The sequence below is a fragment of the Monodon monoceros genome, unplaced genomic scaffold (genome assembly GCF_005190385.1).
Source record: "Monodon monoceros isolate NGI ecotype Baffin Bay Population unplaced genomic scaffold, NGI_Narwhal_1 Super_Scaffold_10, whole genome shotgun sequence".
Taxonomy (NCBI): Eukaryota; Metazoa; Chordata; class Mammalia; order Artiodactyla; family Monodontidae; genus Monodon; species Monodon monoceros.
In genome coordinates this window covers 30,559,782-30,582,009 of record NW_021703766.1, presented here as the reverse complement: position 1 = coordinate 30,582,009, position 22,228 = coordinate 30,559,782, and the positions used below count along the sequence as shown (strand labels likewise).

At 36.7% G+C, this 22,228-nt stretch overlaps 1 protein-coding gene across 3 annotated transcripts in view; it reads right to left on the bottom strand.

Moving 5' to 3' along the window:
• Positions 1-22,228, bottom strand: part of RPGRIP1L (RPGRIP1 like) — a 99,133-nt gene that overhangs the window by 9,161 nt on the left and 67,744 nt on the right. Inside the window, exons 23-24 of one of the 3 annotated variants that reach the window (XM_029213538.1) lie at positions 9,585-9,768; positions 890-974 (exon numbers count right to left, since the gene is read on the bottom strand). The exons of 1 other annotated variant lie outside the window; for it this stretch is intronic. In XM_029213538.1, coding sequence (XP_029069371.1) covers positions 890-974; positions 9,585-9,768 — 269 coding nt within the window. The remainder of the gene's footprint in view (positions 1-889; positions 975-9,584; positions 9,769-22,228) is intronic. One more of the 3 variants, XM_029213539.1, reaches the window with a different exon arrangement.

Here is a 22,228-nt window from a genome sequence, read left to right as displayed (position 1 = left end):
CTGGCGGGCTCTAGAGCGCAGGCTCAGTATTGTGGCTCATGGGCTTACTTGCTCCGCGGCAGGTGGGATCTTCCCGGACCAGGGCTCGAACCCGTGTCCCTTGCACTGGCAGGCGGATTCTTAACCACTGCGCCACCAGGGAAGTCCAGCAAGAATTTATTAAGATCAGGTTTTTTTCCTTCTCGAAAGGGTATAATTTCTCTACTGACCAAAAATGCAAAGTGTCCTGTTCAAGTTTGCCCCAAAAAAGCATTAAAAATAACATGACATGATGAACTATTAAAAAGTGCTAGTGGGGTAAAAATTAGTATGAAAGGCTGATGAGCTATTACAAATAATAATATTACTGCTGCTTATAATGACGGCAGTGAATATTTACTGTGCACTTACTCTGCGTCAGGCGCTATTCTATCCATCTTACACATATCATCTCATTTAATCTTTACAACCACCCTGTATTATCTCCATTTTACAGATGCAGAAAGTGAGGCACAGGGTGGTTGTCTGAGGTCAGACAGCTAGTAAGTGATAGAACAAGAATTTATATTCCAGCCATTGAGTCCAGAGCGCCCCCTCCTGGCAATCACTGTTAGGTGCTTTACACTTATACCTGACTGACAATGGGATACTTTATACACTACACTGTACAGTCTTTTCGTTTGCAAAGCACGATAGGATCTTTACAGTTACTCTGTATGATAGGCAGGGCTGTGATATTTCTAGGAGGAAAGAGACCCAGAGAGGTCACATACTCATTCAAGGACACTGAGTGAATCAGGGAAGTAAGGTGTTCTGCTTCCTCATCTCGTGCTTTTCTTTCCCCACCACACCACGCTACAGAGATCTCCTTTGTATAAACTGCCAGATAATTTAGAATGCTTAAATGTACCTTCTATTAGGCATCTCTTGTTTAAGTAGTATAGCTTTTAAGATGTCTCTCTTGGCTTGGTTGTTTTCTTTATCCACGTAGATCACTAAACCAAAAAAAAAAAAAAAATCCGCAAGAAGTCACTCAGGAATATGCTACATTAGAACCATGTATTTGTATAAATACCTGTTTTTAGAGGCGCAAGTCATACCACCTCACTTGTACGCGAGGGAAAAGAAAGCCGCGCTGGAAACCAGAATCAAATCTGAATAGTCATGTGATCTAATGTCATGTCACTGGCAGGTTTACGTGCACACTGTCAGAAAAGATACAAGCAACATCTAAGAGTGCCACATCGCTGTCACTGCCTGTTAATGGCAGTGGCAGTCGTGACAGTAAAAGCGAGCGGTCTTTATTGCTTTGTATTTGAGGGATTTACTGCATTTTCTTTCACCCAAGAAGCAAGTGACATGATAATGTATGGCAGAGAGCTTGTCCTTCCCGACAGCCCTGGTAATTTAATCCTTCTCTCCTGCCACAACATGCAATAAAAGAGGCATCCTAGTGCAATGGGTTGAGGAAATCCACACACTGACGCTTGCTGGTGGTTGGGTGGGGGTACGGCATAGACCTGTGGTGGAAGGGAGAGAGAGAGGCTTTTTAGGGTGTGAAGTTTGTCTTTGGTTTTCAAAGGTTCACGCTGGCATGCAGGAGTGTGGTTAGACTTTACTTGGCTGAAATATAAGATTAGGTAACTCATCTAAAGATCCACCAGGAAGAAGACAGTGAACACGTGAAACTGTAAATGTCTGCACTTTGGGAAAATGGCATCTCACAGTGTGAACACTCTAATTTTCATTCTGATTATTTTTTCTCAGCTCGGTAGCAGCCTTTCAGCCATGCGCTAACTTCTGAAGACATTTCTTTTTCAGGTGCCATTTTGGAGTTAAAGTCTCTCCTGTGACCAGATCTCAATTTAGAGATAATCCCTGATCAAAAATACACAAAGGGTGAAAAGATACCATGACAGTTCTAAAGCCAGGTTACGTTGGGAACAAACATATTTCATACTGAGAATGTTTCCCTGGACAATTTGAGTTCAATCTCAAATTATGATGCTATCAACTCATTTAATCGTTGGCTAGTTGAACAAATATTAGCCGAGGGCCAGGGATGGCACATGCTGGGCACTGAGTGAGGCACAAAGGTCTGTGTGGAGGTGGGCTGGTAGTTTAAGAGAAGGAAGAACCAAGGTCAAACAGCAGCTCTTAGCTTTTTGCTCTTTGCACGATACCATATTAGTAAATGTGACCGATGATACAGGTTACTGAGATTTATAGGAATCATAAAAGACAAAGTGTTCTTGTATATTTTGTAAATATAGTGTTTTACTTATCAATGCTAAAAAGGCATGCTTTTAAAAAAAGTCATGCTTTTCCACTAATGCTGGGAGATGGGACCTCATTTGGCCACCAGTACACCAAGCTAAATTTGAACTTTTCTTTTCCAAATTGGAATTTTTTGTTTTTGCTGTTAATTACCAATTCAAGATATGGTAGACCATATCCTTTCTGACTTCAGAGTTATAAAGCTTTTAAGCCATACTGGCCTACATTTCTTTTGTGATAATTTTTCTCAGTTTTACTGAGATATAACTGACATATAACATTGTATGAGTATTAGGTGTACAACATAATGATTTGATATATGTATATATTGCAAAATGTTTATCATAGTGAGTTAACATCCATCACCTCACATGGTGACAATTTTTTTTACTCTCTTAGCAACTTTCAAATACAAAATACAGTGTTGTTAATTATAGTGGTCTACATTGCTTGAAGACAAGGGTAATCTCAGTGATTTAAAACAAAAAAAAAAGACTGAATTCAACGTCTAGCATCCAAATAGTCTTTCAATTAAACTAGACCAGTTCTGATGAATCTCAACAGCTTGAAAAAAATTTTTTAATGTGATAAAATATACATAACATAAAGTTTAGTATGTTAACCATCTTTAAGCATACAGCTTAGTGGCATTCAGTACGTTCACACTGTTTTGCAGCCATCTCCACTATCCATCTCCAGAACTTTATCATCATCTCCAACTGAAACCACACCCACTGAACAGTAACTGCCTACTCCCTCCTCCTCTCAGCCCCTGGTAACCACTATTTTACCTTCTGTCTCTATGACTGACTATTCTAGATACCTCTTATAAGTAGAACCATATAATATTTATCCTTCTGTGTCTGGCTTATTTCAATTAGCATAATGTTTCCAAGGTTCATCTATGGCATGTGTTAGGATTTCATTCCTTTTTAAGACTCAATAATGTTCCTGTATGTACATGTATATACACATACAGACACATACATACAAACACAGCACATTTTGTTTATCCATTTGTCTTTTGACGGATACTTAGGCTGGTTTCACCTTTTGGCTATTGTGAATAATGCTGTGATGAACATGGTGTACAAACATCTGTCAGAGTCCTTGCTTTTAATTCTTTTGGGTACATTTCCAAAAGTACAATTGCTAAATCTTTGGCAATTCTATGTTTAACTTTTTTTAAAAAAATCTTTACCATTGAAATTGGTAAAAAAAAAAATGGTATAGTTGTGACACCTTCTGCTTCATCCAGTTGACCAGCACACTGTATATCCTATTCTCTTGACAAAGATAAAAATAGTGATGACCACCATTTATTGAGCAATGTTTATTATGTACTAGGTACTACACTCAATGCTCTCCTTACTGCAATCACATCTGTTAAGAACCATGCTGACCCATTTATTGAGCAATGTTTATTATGTACTAGGTACTACACTCAATGCTCTCCTTACTGCAATCACATCTGTTAAGAACCATGCTGACCCACATTTTACAGATGATTAAGCAGACCCAGAGAAGGTAAGTAATTTGCCTCAGGTTACCTAGTTAGAAAGTGGTGGAGCTAGAATTTGAATCCAGGGAGGTCTGCCCCATGGCCTGCCTTCTTAACCTCCATGCTATACCTTCTCCTTCTTCCACATGAAGCCAGAGCTCTTCCTGCCGTTTAAGCTGCAACCATGTTGTTAGCACAGACTGGGATGTGAGAGAGAATTCCATCGCTGTATCAAGAGAGGCCGTCTCGCCCTCCTTTCACTCTTTCTTAAAGGGATATTGCTTTAGATATTTACATCTGGTCCAGGTGCGTTAACCAGTTCTCTTGACTGAACACTTTCAAAAATTCCTTTTCGACAAATAATAAATGCTGGAGAGGGTGTGGAGAAAAAAGAGCCCTCCTATACTGTTGATGGGAATGTAAAATGGTACAGCCACTATGGAGAACAGTATGGAGGTTCCTTAAAAAACTAAAAATAGAGTTACCATATGATCTTGCAATCCCACTCCTGGGCATATATCCAGAGAAAACTATAATTTGAAAAGATACATGCACCCCAATGTTTATTGCAGCCCTATTCACAATACCCAAGACATGGAAGCAACCTAAATGTCCATTGACAGATGAATGGGTAAAGAAGATGTGGTACATATATACAATGGAATATTACTCAGCCATTAAAAAGAATGAAATAATGCCATTTGCAGCAACATAGACGGACCTAGAGATTATCATACTAAGTGAAGTAAGCCAGATAAAGACAAATATCATATATCGCTCACATGTGAAATCAAAAAAAAAAAAAAGATCAAAATGAACTTATTTACAAAACAAACAGACCCACAGACATAGAAAACAAACTTATGGTTACCAAAGGGGAAAAGGTAGGGGGAGGGATAAATTAGGAGTTTGGGATTAACAGATACACACCACTATATATAAAATAGATAAACAATAGGGACCTACTGTATAGCATAGGGGACTATACATAGGGGAATTCTGTAATAAGCTATAGGGGAAAAGAATCTGAAAAAGATATCTGTCTGTCTATCTATCTATCTATCTATCTATCTATCTATCTATCTATAACTGAATCACTGTGCTGTACACCTAAAACTAACACAACATTGTAAATCAACTATACTTCAAAAAAAAAAAATTCCTTTTCGAAAAAACTCAAGCTACTTACTGATGAGTTTGGTTCTCCAAAAGTGTACCAAGTTAGAACTACACAGCTCTCCTGCTTGCACAAACAAGGCCTAGACTGGGGATCTTAACCTAGCCTATTGGTTCTCAGTCTTTAATGAGCATCAGAATCCCTGGAGGATGTGTTAAAAATGCAGATTACTGAGCTCACCTTCAATTTCTAATTCAGTAGGTCTGGGGTAGGGCCTGAGAATTTGCATTTCTAATATCTTCCCAGCTGCTGCTGCTGCTGGTCAGGATACCATTGAGAACCAGCGTTTGGGCCCAACACTCCTTTGACTGATTTTTGAAAAGGATCAGGAACTAGTAAACATTTTTTTTGTGTTAAACATGTGGGAGATAGAGACACTTTGGTTACCTCTAATTAGGTCATGATCCCAAGGACATCCATTTGGTGTTCTGAATTAGATGGTTAAAAAAAAAAATCTACAATTTCAAAACTTGAAATACATCCTTTAAAAAGCAATTCTGGTGATTATGAAATGTATCAGAACTCTCCAAAAGTTAAGCTATCCACCTTTCATTCTCATCAGAAATCACATTTCTTTAGGACCTGCTAGATTTTGACATAAATTTACTGAAAGCATATGTCTCAAACAAGATACAAACCAGTAGTCCAAATACTTGAGTTGATCTTGAATTGTCTACCATTAAAAACACATCCCTCACTTCTGCAGGCTGCAGAAATCCTTATTTTCTTTATCAATGTCATTTGGCAGAAGAAATGCAGATGGTTTAATTATATAAAGGGTTGATAACCTTGAAGATAACTTTTGTGTTGAAGTGTTATCATCCCCCCAGTCCTTATCTTTGCCAAGTTTTTCCTCCCATTAGTAACAAAATCTAAAGTTCTACATCCTTTTCATCTTCTGCATTAAACTTTAATTGTTCCAACAGATAGACCATTCAATGCTCAGAGACTAAAGGCCTAGATCTGTATAAGTCTCATAAAAGCTTTGGACGATTTCATTAATCTTTTTTCTTCCCACTGTCAACTCCCTAGAAGAATTTATTCAGCCCAGACAACATTCTGTAGACCTACCATTAATCTTATTCTTTTCCAAACTATTTTCTTGCTTTCTCAGCGTTCTCCAAGCAAATTTTTCAAGCCCAATAAAATACAAATGTTTTGTTCTTGCTACCAGTGTCTAGCAAGTTAATTCAACGTTGATTCTTTTCTTTTTTCTTCTAGTATTAGTAGCCCTAAAAAGATATATATTTCGTGTATGTGAAACTGGTATTAACACCTCTTAATAAAGAGACTGAATTAGGCTATGAATAATCCTGGGGATCACTAGTCTAAACCTCTCATTTTATGTACCTAATTTAGGCCTCAGTATACAAATCCCTTTTGAATAGATTAAAGTCATAATGCAGGGTAAAAATCATCGCAAGGTTTGGTTAACCTCTTGCCTGGTATGGTGTTCAAATAGGAGACAGCATGTACTAACTGTCCTTTAAGTTTTCTGTCTCAATTAAAACGTCAGTTTGGAAATAAAACTACTTTCATTAACACTTAATAAGATTTGGAAGATGTAAGCCTACATTTATATTGACCTTTTATATCAAATAACAAGTGAATGGTTAATCATCACAATAATTAGATGAGTGAGATAGTTACTTATTAACCAAGGAGATTCTCCTGCAATGAAGGAGATGCAAACATAGTAATTTAAAAATAAACACTTTCAGTATGTCCTACTTAAGTGAAAAATAAACCTTCTCCAAGGTTAATGTTATTTCTCAAATTTGCTGATGATCTAGGACTTCATTTTTTCAGATACAGTAGATATAAAACAGCATTAATTTGCTTCTAAGCACAAAGTACATTCCTCTCCCTGCCCACCAGATAAATATCCTTAAAATTCTTTTCAGTTAACCTTGAAAATTCTATATAGTCAAATCTCAATAGGTAGGAATAGAAGCTGCAGAAAGGTACAGTAAACACTTCTAATGAATTAAATTCTAATAGATTACTGGTTTTCTTGTTGATATCAAATGACTAATTCACTAGAAACATAAGCAACTCTTAAAATACCATTTAGATAGTAGGGTATCTTGCAGTAAAAGGAAAACATTTAAAACAACCAAATCAATGCCAACCAACCAACCAATAAACCAACAAAAAGCCTCAAACAGACCTAGGTCACCATGTGAGAATGTACAAAATTCAGGATACTTGAGCATGTGTCACAGGTTTCATCCAAAGAATGACTTGCATTGCTCCTTAAGCAAATGGAAACCTCTGTTCTGCTGCATGGCCAAGTGTCTCAATGTACAACCAATTTCTAAAAAACAATTTTGTCGTCAGTCCAACCAAACAGTCTACTGCTGCCCTTTGCAACGAATAATACAAAAACCAGAAGGGCTTGTCTCTTTACTTGGGTGGTACCTTCGTTAAAATTAGTTGACTAGGGACTTCCCTGGTGGTGCAGTGGTAAAGAATCCACCTTCCAATGCAGGGGACGTGGGTTCGATCCCTGGTCAGGGAACTAAGGTCCCACATGCCATGGGGCAACTAAGCCCACGCTCAACAACTACTGAGCCCGCGCGCTTCAACGAGAGAGCCTGCGTGCTGCAAATTACAGAGCCCACGCGTCACAACTAGAGAGGGAAAACCCGCACGCCACAACTAGAGAGAAGCTTGTGTGCTGCAAGGAAAGATCCCACGTGCTGCAACTAAGACCTGACGCAGCCAAAAAAAAAAAGAAGAAATAATAATTTTAAAAATTTGAGGAATATTTTAAAAAAATTAGTTGACTAAAGAGTTTTTTCATTACTAATAATATCGTAATTATGGCTTACTTTTCTGATACTTTGCAGTTAAAACATCTCTAGGAAGCTTGAGAAAGTATTTTTGGAAATGTTCTATTAGATCAAGTCAATGATAGGAAGGAGAAATCAGATTCTTGTCCTGACCACGTTATTTATTTCCCATGTGACTTCTCAACCCACCTGTTATCACAGAATTATAGAATCTGAGCTGGAAGGGTTCTTAGCACCTTATTCAACAGATAAGACAGGGAATCACGAAATTGAAACACGCTGCCCAAGTTCTCGTAACTAGTAAGAATTATAGATATGGGGAAGACTAGACCAGATCTCTGGATACTCATGATTACTATTTCAAGCAATGAGCATGTTTCTAAAAATGCCAACTGCAAAACAAAAAAACAAACCATGAGCATTTGTAATCCTAGTGGTACAATAGAATGATTATACATGTTGATTAAAATGAAATTTATAGGGCTGCCCTGGTGGCGCAGTGGTTGAGAGTCCACCTGCCTATGCAGGGGACATGGGTTCGTGCCCCGGTCCGGGAAGATCCCACATGCCGTGGAGCGGCTAGGCCCCGTGAGCCATGGCCGCTGAGCCTGCGCGTCCGGAGCCTGTGCTCCGCAATGGGAGAGGCCACAACAGGGAGAGCACGCGTACCGCAAAAAAAAAAAAAAAAAAAAAAAAAAGAAATTTATAAAACTGGTGAGAAAAAAATATTGGTGTTCAACTAGCATGAGATGGCCTGTTTTGCTAAAGATAATGCAACACTCCATCTTTCTGGTTTGTTTTCATATAGGGTTTTCGAAGAGCTTAATAAGCACTTTTAACTTAGGGTCATGGCAGCTTGATATGATCTTTTTACTCCCCTCTAATTATACACTGATATATACTGTCCTTAAAAACGTCTTAAAGTTGGTTGATCTAAGAATTTACAGGGTGCCTATTGGGTCTATACTGGTCTAGCAGACTTTCATATCAACTAGCTGATAGGTAAAGCCCTAAAAGAGAACACCTGCCTACTGCTATGAAGGGATGTGTGGGCTAAAAAATGAAAAGGTATTTTAAGAACTTATATCACTCAATTAAAATCCTGAGCATCTAGACACTGGGAGAGATATACATGTATATTGTAAAAACATCTGTGTGATGACATTGAGCAGAAATGCGGAAATAATTAGGCCATTAAATTGTTAGAATCATATGATAAAAAAACTAGTAGTTTTATTCTCCTTGAAATATCATATTTTTCGATTAAATTCAATTGTAGACACAGGTGGCATTTTTCTATGATATAGCAGGAACATCTAGAAACATTGTTTTCCCACTGTTTTCGTTTTCTTTTAACTGTAGCATTACAGCTGTCCCTCAGTATCAGAGGGGGATTGGTTACAGGACCCTCGCAGATATCAAAATCTGAGGGTGCTCGAGCCCCTTATATAAAATGGTGTAGTATTTGCATATATAACCTGTGCACATCCTCCTGTATATTTTAAATCATCTCGGATTACTTATAAAACTTAATACCATGTAAACAGATGTAAATACTATGCAAATAGTTACTGATGCATGGCAAATATAAGTTTTGCTTCTTGGAATTTTTTTCCCCAAGTATTTTCCAACGTATTTTAGTTGAATCTGAAGATGTGGAACCCATGGATACAGAGGGCCAGCTGTACCTTAAATTTAATTTCTTAATCCTTATGCTACAGGTTTGACTTTTATTAATCTATTCTGACAACACTTCCATGGTTTTATGCGAACATTAGAGAAATGTACTTTTTCCCTGTTCCTTTGGCTTCCTTCCTTCATAGACAAAAGTTTATACTATAAATACCATACCTACCGTTGCTATAGTTATAGTAGACCCACTGCCCACTCTTGGGTTTTGGAAGTGACACAGGTGTCTCTTCAGCAGGAAGACTGTAGAATCGGCACTCAATGAATAGTCGCTGGATAGTATCATCTACAGTTACTGGAGAATCATTAAGGCTTAGAGCTATGATCTCAATCCGAATTTTTTCTGATGGCTGTTTAAAGAGCAAAAACAAAAAAAGATACAGAACAAATAAAACGAACAAAAAATCCTTCACTCTTTTCCACTATCAATTTTAAATAAAACATAAAGGCAGTGGCCTTCACTGATTTCTTTTTTGGAAGGTATTGTACCCTACTGTCTAGTTACACATGATAGATTATTCACGACAGAGAGAGGGAGAATGAGCTTCTAATGCCCCAGGGTTTGAAGTTAACAGTGTCATGGCAATAGTCTCCTGATTTACATTTGAGGCTATAAATACCCCACTAGTAGTCCATCAGGAATGAAGATTATGAGATCTTCATCTCCGATTACTTTCAGAATGACATGTATCAGTTGGCCTTGTTTCAAACTATGTAATGAAATACATGTTTGTCACTGCTTTTATTTACTCTACGGTACCTGAGAAAGTTTTGGTTATTCAGAGATCAAAGCCTGTTGAATACTGTATAGCTACTATGCTAACGTAAGTAGCTACGCGAATCCATATTAACTAGGACTACAGTTCATTCTCTTATATATTCTGCCATAACATATTTCATTCAATAAGTAGTAAGTTTTCAAACAGAAGGAAGAAAATTTTTATCGAATTTAACACATTTTCTTGTAATTTATTTTTATCTCCTTTTTACAGAATTAACTAAAAATATATATTTGTGTAATTTTCATCTCAATCCTTATTTAATAGATTTTGGTGTCACAAACATTATATAAGAGTCACATATGTTTCCTTGAGTAATAATTTAAAACAAATGATAGACTATGGCTTAAAAATTAGATCGCACCAAGATAATTCATCGGTTAAATGTTTACATTTGATTTTAAATGTTTACAATTTAAAATTTGTTCTTTATTCCCCCTTACTAAATCTCTCTTTATTAAATTCGGAGGCATCCTACTATAAATTATATAACTTAAAATAATAATTAAAAATCCTGATACTAAGACCTGCTTATATAACCAACTTTTAGGAATTCATTGTCAGATGTAAATCAGTATGTAAATTCACCATAGTGATTACTATTTTGATATTTCAAAGTATATAATATAATTAATCAAATTGAAAAGCATAGGTACCCTATTGTAAAAATATTCCCATAAAGAACAATTTCCATGGCTGGCAAACCCCCTCAATATTTGATGAAGTAATTTTATCCCCTTCTTTCAAAAGACATTTTCTTTTATTATGTATTCTAAGACACTTTAACTAAAAACCTAAATCTGAATATTTCAATAAGGTTATTTTATTATTCAGTAGATTCATGGAAATTTTACTAGGATGACAGAGAAAATTCCACACCATTCTGTCTCCACTAATACAGGTACAAGGCTGCAGCTGGCAATATTACTAGGATTAGCATAGTATGATGAAATATTTAAAGGAAAATTTTTTCTAAAACCTAATAAATCAAATAACTGCCAAATGTCATTAAAGTGATGGTCTTTGACTTGAATATGCTTTTCATATTCAAATTTGAAAAGAAAGAGATGAAAGCCTGGAAAGGTTACTCGGTTTCAACTAATAACCTCAAGCCCTCTCCGTTCACGTGCATAAAAAATGAAGTTGGCTCTATTGTCTAATCTCACTTCAGAAAAGCCCTTCTCTGCTTGCCGAAGACTAACATGGTAAAGAAAGTATTTTAAATGATATTATTTTTCCTTAAAATGTATTGTGGTTGTCAAAATAGCACGCACACACATACTTTATAATTCTGGCTCAACTGCAGCACAGCGCATAATTAAGTCTTTTACATAACTTGTAATTTGACAAACTTAGAATTGTTATGACAATAGCATAAAACATTCCTGCTTCTGCACAAAAGAATCATTTTTAGAAAATAGCTATAAAAAGGCAAAAGAGGTATACATGGTTATTTCTACATTGTGAGGAGAGGAATTTAAAATTTATCACAGAACCCAATGAAGAGACAAATTAACTTTTAAATAGCAGGGGAACCAAATTTATTTAAGTGGTTTTAAAATTAATAATATATTAACTGTACAATCCCCATATGAAAACTTGCGTTACTGTAAGAACGAACTTGGGCTGTCAAATAAGCCTACATACAAAATAGAATTCTAAATAAATGTAGATACTTGGATCACAGTCAGACAAACAAAATACCGAAACCAAGTAAAGCAAAGGAAAACCCACTGTACTAACCAAAAAAAAAAAAAAGCTTTAAAATTATTTTTAGGATGTCTATCTTCTTTCTGGTCTAGATATGTTTTTCTCTTTTTTCTGTTATTCCCCCCACCCTGACCCAGCCTCATTACCTCTAGCATATGTCCTTTTTAATTCTCTAACTTAACTGACAGAGTTATTAGTTATCATTTCTTTGTTCCTTTGATGCTACATGAATCAAGCTAAAATAAATCCAAAAAGGGATAAGTTCCAAACAGTATATATCTAGGGAAGCACACCCTGAATAAACAATTTCTAAACATTATAAATTTTGGCTAATTGGGCTAGCCAACTTATTTTTCAACGCTGGAACAATTCTGGTTGTTCTCATGGCTCTGTGAATCAAAAGTTCAACTAGATTATATACGAAGATTTTCAAGATTAAGAAGCACATCAACTGACTAGCAGACAACTCCAACTTACTGTCAGAAATGAACTCATGATCTCTTTTCTCCCCCAGTCTCATTTATCCTCTAGATATTTGTTATCTCAGGTGATGACATCACCATCCACCTGGTCACCCAGAACCAGGAGACCCTTGGAGCCATTCTAGCAAATCTCCATTTTCACATCCACCATATCCTATACATCACTCATTCCTGTTCACTTTACTTCCTAAATATTTCAACGTTTCACTGAGTTACAGAAAGCTTAAGATATTTCAACATTGTGTCAGCTACTGGAGATATAAACACAAAACAAGATGCGTTGTTTTTTTTTTTTTCTCATTTTTATCTCTAGAGAAACTCCTTCTTTATGTTCTCACATGATCTGAGGAAGGAACTAATTCAACAGTTTCCTAGTATTAGAAAGTAGTTTTATAGAGTAAGAAGGGAGAAATCAGAAGGAATCATAAAAAATAACTGGTTGGCAGAACTGTAAACAGACAGGTGGGTGGTACAAGGCTCTAAGTTCAGTTATAGAGGGACTGTTATCTTGCTTATTGCATCACTGGTGTGGTTATGCAGTACACACTCAAAAAAAAAAGGCTCCATTCTCATGGCTGTAAGAGAGGTGAGGCACTCCTGCCTGTCTACTTGCTTGCCTGCAGCCTCAACTCTTCTTCTGGTGGCAGAGTTCTTTCCCTAAAAACAAATCAGATATCACATTTCTGCTTGAAAACCTATTACCCTACACTCTCGCCATTTCCCCAGACCTGTGGTGTACTGTTAATATTGCTGAGCTTTTGCATCTGAAATCTTCTCTATCAGACAAAATTCCACTTATTTGAGGCCCTGGGCCATGCATGTACTCCTTTTATGAGAGCATTACTGATTTCCAAGACTGAGTTGCTTCTTCTTCTGGGCCCTCACTGCACTTTTTAGTCACATTGTATTGCATGGATTTGTTTACATATGTGCCTCTCTCTGTAGACTGTGAGTTCCTGGAGGCCAGGACCATAACTTATTCATCTTTTGCTATTTAACATCCTCTCTAGGATCTGGCTCTCAATAAATACTTAATGATATAGAGTCAAGGGACGCTGAATGTCCTCTATCTATTCAGAATATCTTTTATATATTGCCAGAAATATGTGAGGCTGCAATTATTAGTGTTTTCACCTTTAACAAATACTGATTGTATCTACTACGTTTTGGGAAGTTGGTGATTATTAACTGTTGAAAAATGTACAGAAATCTTGCCATTCTAGATTTTAATTAAATAATACTATTACAAACACCGATCAATTTTGTAGAATCTAGGGGTAGGGTACTGTTGTGAGCTCAACTTCTCTGTATGTTTGAAAATTTTCATAATAAAATGCTGAAAAAATTTCAATTAGGAGAATTGGAAGGGGTAACAATATACTGTTTCAAATGACAGTGACTGAAACAAAGCCTTTTAGACGGATGCAGAATAATGTCTGTTCAGGATTACTAGGGGAGTACAACTGGTCATACCTCTGTATTACACCCTGCTCATACATAGGTTAGCCAGCCAGGACAGGCTTTGGGCTTTTCTTGTTTCGTTTCTTTTCTATGCGTGTGAACATGTTACTAGGTGTGATGCTACTTCTCAGTACTGTTTCTGTCCTCTTCACCAGTTATCCTATTAGCTTCCCTAGTTAGCGAGATGTCAGCATCAACATATAAAAAGAGCATTTAAAATTTCTGATTGTGGTGAACAGCAGTAACAGAAATCACTCAAATAAGAACTGTGTGCAACTTCTTTTTAGTTGTCTGTATAGATGGACACTATACTTTATGTGATTGAATGATCTAGAAATGTGATGACAGCTTGTATTACTCTCAGAGAAAAAAAACATTAAGAGTTCTCATGATTTTGGCTCAATTCCACTACTGCTTCCTGACTGATGTTATAATTCACATTTTAGGCCATATTTCTCTATAGTATTTACTTGGGCTTTTATTGGCATGCTTAAATTTTTTATGTTGTACTTCAGAAGACCATGCTGAATTCTTCCTCTGGTTTCAACCATCACAGCAGCCACAATGGGGTTGGATTGTTAGGCTTCTAAAAACTAATTCAACTTGACAGCCCTTAAACACAGTATTGCTTAACTGAGAATAGCCTCTGATAAAGGTTTGGAACTTGCTTCAGTCAGTTAGATTTAAATCTCACTATGGTGAGATTGCATGTGAGTTTTATTTCATTCTTAATTCTACAGTGAATAAGCATTTCTTTAACTTTTTAAACTATAAAGAAAATAATTTGGCATATTCAAGTACTCAACATCTTAAACAGATGTTACCTTTTTGCTGTATCTGATTTAAATCTTTTTGCTGTTACTGTGGAAGAAATAAAATATTTCGGATACAGGGAAAAGCGCCCCCTCCCAATTCCTTTCCCCTTCTTCCTCATTTCCCCCAGAGGTAACCACTATCCTGAAGTTGGTGTGTATCATTCCCAAACAAGCTTTTATATTTTCTACTACGTATGCATATATATACAAACAACATATTATTTTCTGTTTTTAGATTTTATATGAATGGTATCATTGTCTATTAAGCATTCCGCAATTTCTTCACTCAATATTATATTTTTGAGATTTATTCATGGTTATAATTAAAATCTAATTCATTAATATTAACTGTTGTATAGAATTCCATTTATATTGTCTATATAATCTCTAGTCTATTTATTTCTCTATTGATGATTAAGTTGTTTAAAATTTTTTGCTGTTACAAAAAATGTTGCATTGAACATCCTTTTATGTTTTCTTGTGTATGCGAGTGGTTCTCTTGGCATTGCTGGGTGATACGTATGAGAAAGTCAACTTCGTAGGATTATCAAGTTACTTCCCAGATGGTATATAACTTTACATGAGTATTATTTTATCAGCATAAAAATACTTTGTATATGTGTATGTGTGTGTGTGTAAATAAATATAATTAAAGCCTACCTATAGGAGCCAAGGTATGTAGAACCTGGTACTTTATAACAAAACAATAGACACAAAATGGAAATGGAAGGTGATGATCTATGTCTATGCTCCTTAAGAATAAAAGTTTAATTGAAGTGAGCTCTAAGACAAGCTCAAAATAGTTGGTTCAAAAAGTCAAACTGAGGGGGGGGCTTCCCTGGTGGCGCAGTGGTTGAGAATCTGCCTGCTAATGCAGGGGACATGGGTTCGAGCCCTGGTCTGGGAGGATCCCACATGCTGCGGAGCAATTAGGCCAGTGAGCCACAACTACTGAGTCTGCGTGTCTGGAGCCTGTGCTCCGCAACAAGAGAGGCCGTGATAGTGAGAGGCCCGCGCACCGCGATGAAGAGTGGCCCCCACTTGCCACAACTAGAGAAAGCCCTCGCACAGAAACGAAGACCCAACACAGCAAAAAAATAAATAAAAATTAAAAAAAAAAAGTCAAACTGGGACTTCCTTGGTGGTGCAGTGGTTAAGAATCCGCCTGCCAATGCAAGGGACATGGGTTCGACCCGGAGTCTGGGAAGATCGCACATGCCACGGAGCAACTAAGCCCATGTGCCACAACTACTGAGCGTGCGCTGTAGAGCCCATGCGCCAAAACTACTGAAGCCCGTGCACCCTAGAGCCCGTGCTCCGCCGCAAGAGAAGCCACCGCAATGAGAAGCCCGTGCATCGCAAAGAAGAGTAGCCCCCGCTCACAGCAACTAGAGAAAGCCCGTGCTCAGCAACGAAGACCCAACGCAGCCAAAAATAAATAAACAAAATAAATAAATTTATTAAAAAAAAAAAGTCCAACTCTCCACTGGTATTGACAGAGCCATACGTAAGTAGGGTAGGCTGCATAACGATTAACGGCGATTCTTACAACTTCTCTTCTTCAGGCTGGGGGCTGGCAGAGTCATCTCAAAGACTCGAAGTAAGTCCCCTAGACCTCACACTAAGCTCCAAAGCTTCTACTTAGAAGGAATTTGATTGGGAATCAAATCCACTCTTCATACAAGTTTTGACTGAAAAGTCTTTGATTTTTAAAAAAATAATAGCTCTTTGGGAGAAATAAGAGTAAAGAGAAACTCCAACTGTTGAAGTAATAATGTTTTTTCTTTTTTTTTTTACAGAGATTATTCCATTTTAATAGTTTTAATAGTTAAGTATTTATTTATTTATTAAGTGACACCTGAGCAGCTGAGATAAAATGACAGCATAAAACAACCAAAATCATACATTGCATGTTAATACTCTACCATTATAAAATTAACACACAACAATTAATACAGAAGTAGTAATTTAATGCATATTTCCGACATACTGCTTACTATTTCTGAGATACTTTAGGATCCCTACTTCACTTCCCAAAGTGGGAATTAACACACACACACACACAAATAATGGTAATGTTTTTAACAAACAAAACAACCCTAATCCAGTTTCCATTGGTGACAGTAATCTTTCTTTTCTCATTATGTTCTGTTAAAAGATACTACGTTGAACAAATAATATAAATAGTGAAAACTTCAGTGATGGAGATCAGACTCCTGCTAGGGTTAATTAAGAATGCTTATTTTTAGAACACTGTCTCCCTTATATACCATGTAAATTACTGTATCTGTAATGGTCAGCAAATTACAGAAGTTTGTTACCGCATGTTCTAAAGCGATGATTCGAATATTTTTTCCTGTCCTAATACACCTGAGGGATATGACACATTTTCATAATTAAAAGTGGCTTACTATGGCAGTACTGTGAAGGAAGGAGAGAATTTAAAAAATGACCCTCAATTTCAGGTTATTTTGATATGCTATTCTACTTTCACCATCATTGAGAACAGATGGTATAGAACAGTGGTTCTCAATTTTGGCTGCACATCAGTACCACTGGGGGAGTTTTAAACAAAATTCTGATCTAACTGATCTGAGTGGAGCCTGGGCCCTGGCATTTAGAAATGTTTCCTAGGTGGTTCTAATATGCAGCCATGGTGAGAAGTACTGCCTTTCCCTAAAGCTGTGGTTCTCAAATTTTAGCACACCCCAGAATGACCTGAAAGGCTTGACAAGACACAGATTTCTGGGCTCCAGTCTCAGAGCTTCTGATTCCTTAGGTCTAGTGTGGGGCCCAAGAATTTGCATCTGTCACAAATTCTCAGGAGATGCTGATGCTGCTGGTCTGAGGACCACACTTTGAGAACCACTGCTCTAAACCAGAAAAGATTCACCCTTTATTTGTTGGCCCTTTCTATTTATAGAAAAGCTTCTACAATTCATATCAAACTGTTCTTTAGTTATTATTTAACATTTTAGTACGGAATGAGCTAACAAATTATTTCATTTTTAGAAGCAATCTATATTCATCACTAAAAATAATCCAACAATATAAATCCTAAAAAGTAAAATGTAGAAGTTCCTTGCTTCCACCTATTCTTTAACTCAGGGCTTGGCAAATTTTTTTCTGTAAGGGCCAGACAGCAAATATTTTTCACATTGCAGGCTATATGGTCTCTGTTGCAAGTACTCAACTCTGTTCTCGTACAGTGAAGTGGCCACAGACAATATGTAAATGATGAGTGTGCTGTGCTCCAATAAAACTTTATTTATAAAAATAGGTAGAGGGCTGGATTTGGCACATGGGCCATAGTTTGCTCACCCTTGCCCTGACCCATGTCCCAGAGATACTCATTGCTAACAGTATTTGGATTACATACTTCCAGACACTTTCTTTGCTTACATAAACCTAAATGTTATATCTGTATGCTCATATAAAAATACATATGTATGGATCCAGCAATCCCACTCCTGGGTATATACCCAGAGAAAACCATAATTCAAAAAGACACATGCACCCCAATGTTCATTGCAGCACTATTTACAATAGCCAGGTCATGGAAGCAACCTAAATGTCCATCGACAGATGAATGAATAAAGAAGTTGTGGTACATATATACCATGGAATATTACTCAGCCATAAAAAGGAACGAAATTGAGTCATTTGTTGGGACGTGGATGGATCTAGAGACTGTCATACAGAGTGAAGTGAGTCAGAAAGAGAAAAACAAATATTGTATATTAACACATGTATGTGGAACCTAGAAAAATGGTACAGATGAACCTGTTTGCAGGGCAGAAGTTGAGACACAGATGTAGAGAACAAACGTATGGACACCAAGGGGGGAAAACTGCGGTGGGGTGGGGATGGTGGTGTGCTCAATTGGGCGATTGGGATTGACATGTATACACTGATGTGTATAAAACTGATGACTAATAAGAACCTGCAGTATAAACAAACAAACAAAAAAACAACTAATACTAAACTTTCTTTGGATTATTTGTATGGAAATATGTTAACATAAATGTTTCAGACATTACATGAAATTTCTAAAAATCTTATATGTTCTGGTATAATGTTATAAGTCATAATTCTAGTTATTACTTTAAAATGTATATCTCAGAAATAACTAAATTTCCTTGTCAACTGCATTATCATGAACTTTCATCAAATCTTTAACCGTGGTCATTTTTAAGCCTTTTGTCCATTACAGACAGTTCTGGGTGTGCTCTGATGCTTCTGCAAAAATGTTCCTATAAAAGGGTTTCACCCTCAAGGAATTCATGGAAAAGCCTCTGACAAGTACAGGTTTCTGGTAACTGACTATACTGCTGAACTGAATGAATAAGCATTTTCAGAACTCTAATGGAAAACTGATGACTTCATAAAAGTGCTAACAAAAGATCAAGATGAAAACAAATTAATTACATGGGACTGAGTGAACTGATGAGGATGATTATAATTTTTGTGACTTTCTGTTTGAATAAAAAAATATATAACCCACAAGGACTCAGAGGCAAAAAATATACAAATCAATTATCACTGCAAAGTAAAGGAGCTGTTACAGTGGAGGATTCCTGGACTGAATGTCACTATTATGACACAGTATGAGTGTGTTTCGTGTTTGGTAATTGCAATCATTGTTGCTTTTGTTGTGGTCATCCATTTACAATGCTTGGCGTCAGTTTATTTATCTCTTGTAAAAATAAAACACAGTGTGTGTGTGTGTGAAAAAAATACATATGTATGTATGTACAAATATACTATGTATGAACAAATATACCTTTTTGTTTGCTTCTTTTTAAATGGAATCATCAGTGAGATATTACTTATTCATAAATTTGACAAGAAGTGTGATATGAGGAAACAGTAATTTCTACACATTTTGTGTAAAAATGTTCTGTACAAAAGCACTTAATCTGGAAATGTCTGTATTAGCAAAAACTGATAGAAACCAAAGGGTCCACCAAAAGGTGCTTATTTAAATAAATATGATACAGATATACAATGTAATATTATGCATATGCAAAAAAAGAAATAGAGTATACTGCTATGGAAAGATGTCTGTGGTATATTAGTAAGAGATAATTAAGTTACAAAATATAAAAAATAGTTTTAAAGGCAATCAATATCAGGAGAGTAATCCAGCATTTCTGGTTATCTAGCTTAAGCTTCCATATGTAAAACAGTGGGAGGGGCTTACTCTACCCACTAATAGGATATCATCTTTGATTCTGAAGTGATTTAACAACGTATAATACATGAATGCTAAAAGTGGTGAGCTGCTTTATGCATTTTGCTTTTCAAAGCTTTAAAACATATTTTGCTGGACATCATTACTGCGATCACCTGGGAATGCCAGCTCATGTTGTTCAAGAGAACCTGGCATCTGGGTGGAACTGAATTTCAGTCCGATTGAATATGGCAGCTTTTACAAAACTGCTATTAGTAGGAATGGAGAAAGATGTAAATGTGCATTGCACAAAAAAGATCATTACTCTTTAGCCTGTGATCTCCCATTCTCACCTGTGGGCACACTTTAAGAAATCTGTGAGTTGAAGGCAATATATTTAGTTGTAAAAATTGAGAGCTGCACTGCTTAAATGGTAAAATTAGGAATAATGTGAAAGAAGGATTGATAATTCTTTTTTTTTTAATGCTATGGCAGATGCAAAATTTCGGTTTTGATGTCTATTTTGAGGACCTAAAACAAGGCTTTTAATCAATGTATTATACATCAAATTGATACTGTTAACTTCTGATTATTCAAATTAATAAAATATTCATAGAGAAATGTCCAAAGTTTTACATTTCTCAGACTCCCCACCCCCAGTAATTATCATGCCTAGAAGCTTTTTAGTAAAAGCAGCAGTCATCAGGCTGACGGAACCTGACAGGCCAGCAAGGCCCAATTACACTGGTGCTCTGTGGCACTTTGATGTCCTGGAAACGAAGAGAGATAGGGGCAAATTGGGTGGCACATTATGTTAATGACTTGATTTAATCCAGCCACTAAACTTTATGTAGCCTGTTAAAAAAGATGCTAACACTAATTATGCCACCTTGGAAAGGAAAGGAGGGGACAAGCATTTCATTCTGACAAAGTGAAGCTCATAAATGTTGTAAATGAAATGAAACAAAATGAAGTAATCTATGATTAATTATACATCACAGACATGAAGAAAAGAGGAAGAACCAAGTAATATGTCTGAGTCCTGGGAAATCTGTTAGATTCCTCTTAAGGATCAACATTTCTAAAAAATAACTATGAGCTGTCAGATTCTGTAACATGAAAAAAAGAAACTGAATAATGTTAAATTGCTTACACAGTGTAGTAGATAATTGAAATTCATAGCGTAATTGGCATAAATGATGTTTATCTAGGACGCTACTCTCACTCTCAATTTTGTGACATTATAGCTATCGGTAAAGGCAATTTAAAAAATTTCTACAAAGTGGAGGTAACCACAGAGTGGGGTTATTTAATTACTTTTTAACTAGTCCCTGTGCCTCTAATCTATTCTTTACTTTATTGATAGCAGGATCTTTTAAAATGTGATTCAAGAGTGCAAGCTCCACAAGAGCAAGAGACTTATTCCTCTTATTCACTGCTAAATTCCCAGTCCCTAGAATAAGGCTCGGGACACAGACAATGCTCACTACCTGTTTAACGAATGACTGATCTTCCTCCTCCCTTAAAAATCCTCATTGGCCGCTCGTAGAACTTCAGGATAGACTTCAACCTCCTCAGATAATACACAGAAGCCTCAATGCTCTGGACATGACTATCTTTTCAGCATATTCTCCTGGGGATCCCCATGTGTGCCATGGGCTTGGCCCATCCTAAAACTGCTCTGATTCTCAGAACAAGCCATGCTCCACATTCTCTCAAATTCTTATGCTTTTGTTTCTTTGGCCTATAATGTCCCCTCCTCTGCTTCCACTAATTCTTAATCATCTTCAAGTCTTGGCTCAAGCTTCACTGACTCTAGGAAGCCATCCTTGATGAGGGTCCCTCATGCTGAGTTAGGCACCCCTCCTGAAGGCTCCCACAGCAGCTGTGCATTCCATTCTCCTAGCGCTGACCACTGCATTGTAATTGTGTTTGCCCTAGATTGTGAATTTTTTGAGGCTAGGGATTGTTTCTTGTATGATACACAGTAGATGCTAATGAATAAAGAATTGCTGTGAGAACCATAAGGAGATATTACATAGCATGTGCTTAGCACATACTAGACACTCAGTAGTACCTTCCCTTCCACAGAAAGCTATGTATTCCTGTCCTGAGATTTCTACCTGAAGCAGTTCTTAAAGAGGAGACAAAAGAAGAAACTAATGAGCCACAAGTATTTCTGTGCTTAAAAGTTACTATCAACAATCAGATAAAATGACATCTTGTGTCTCCTGGTATCATGCACTGAAAAGGACAGAGCATTGCTCCTGTAGTATTCCTACCAAAACGAATAACCCGAATCACACAAATCCAAATTGAAGGACATTTTACAATATAAATGGCCTGCATTCTTAAAAAATGTCAATGTTATGAAAGACCAACTCAATGGA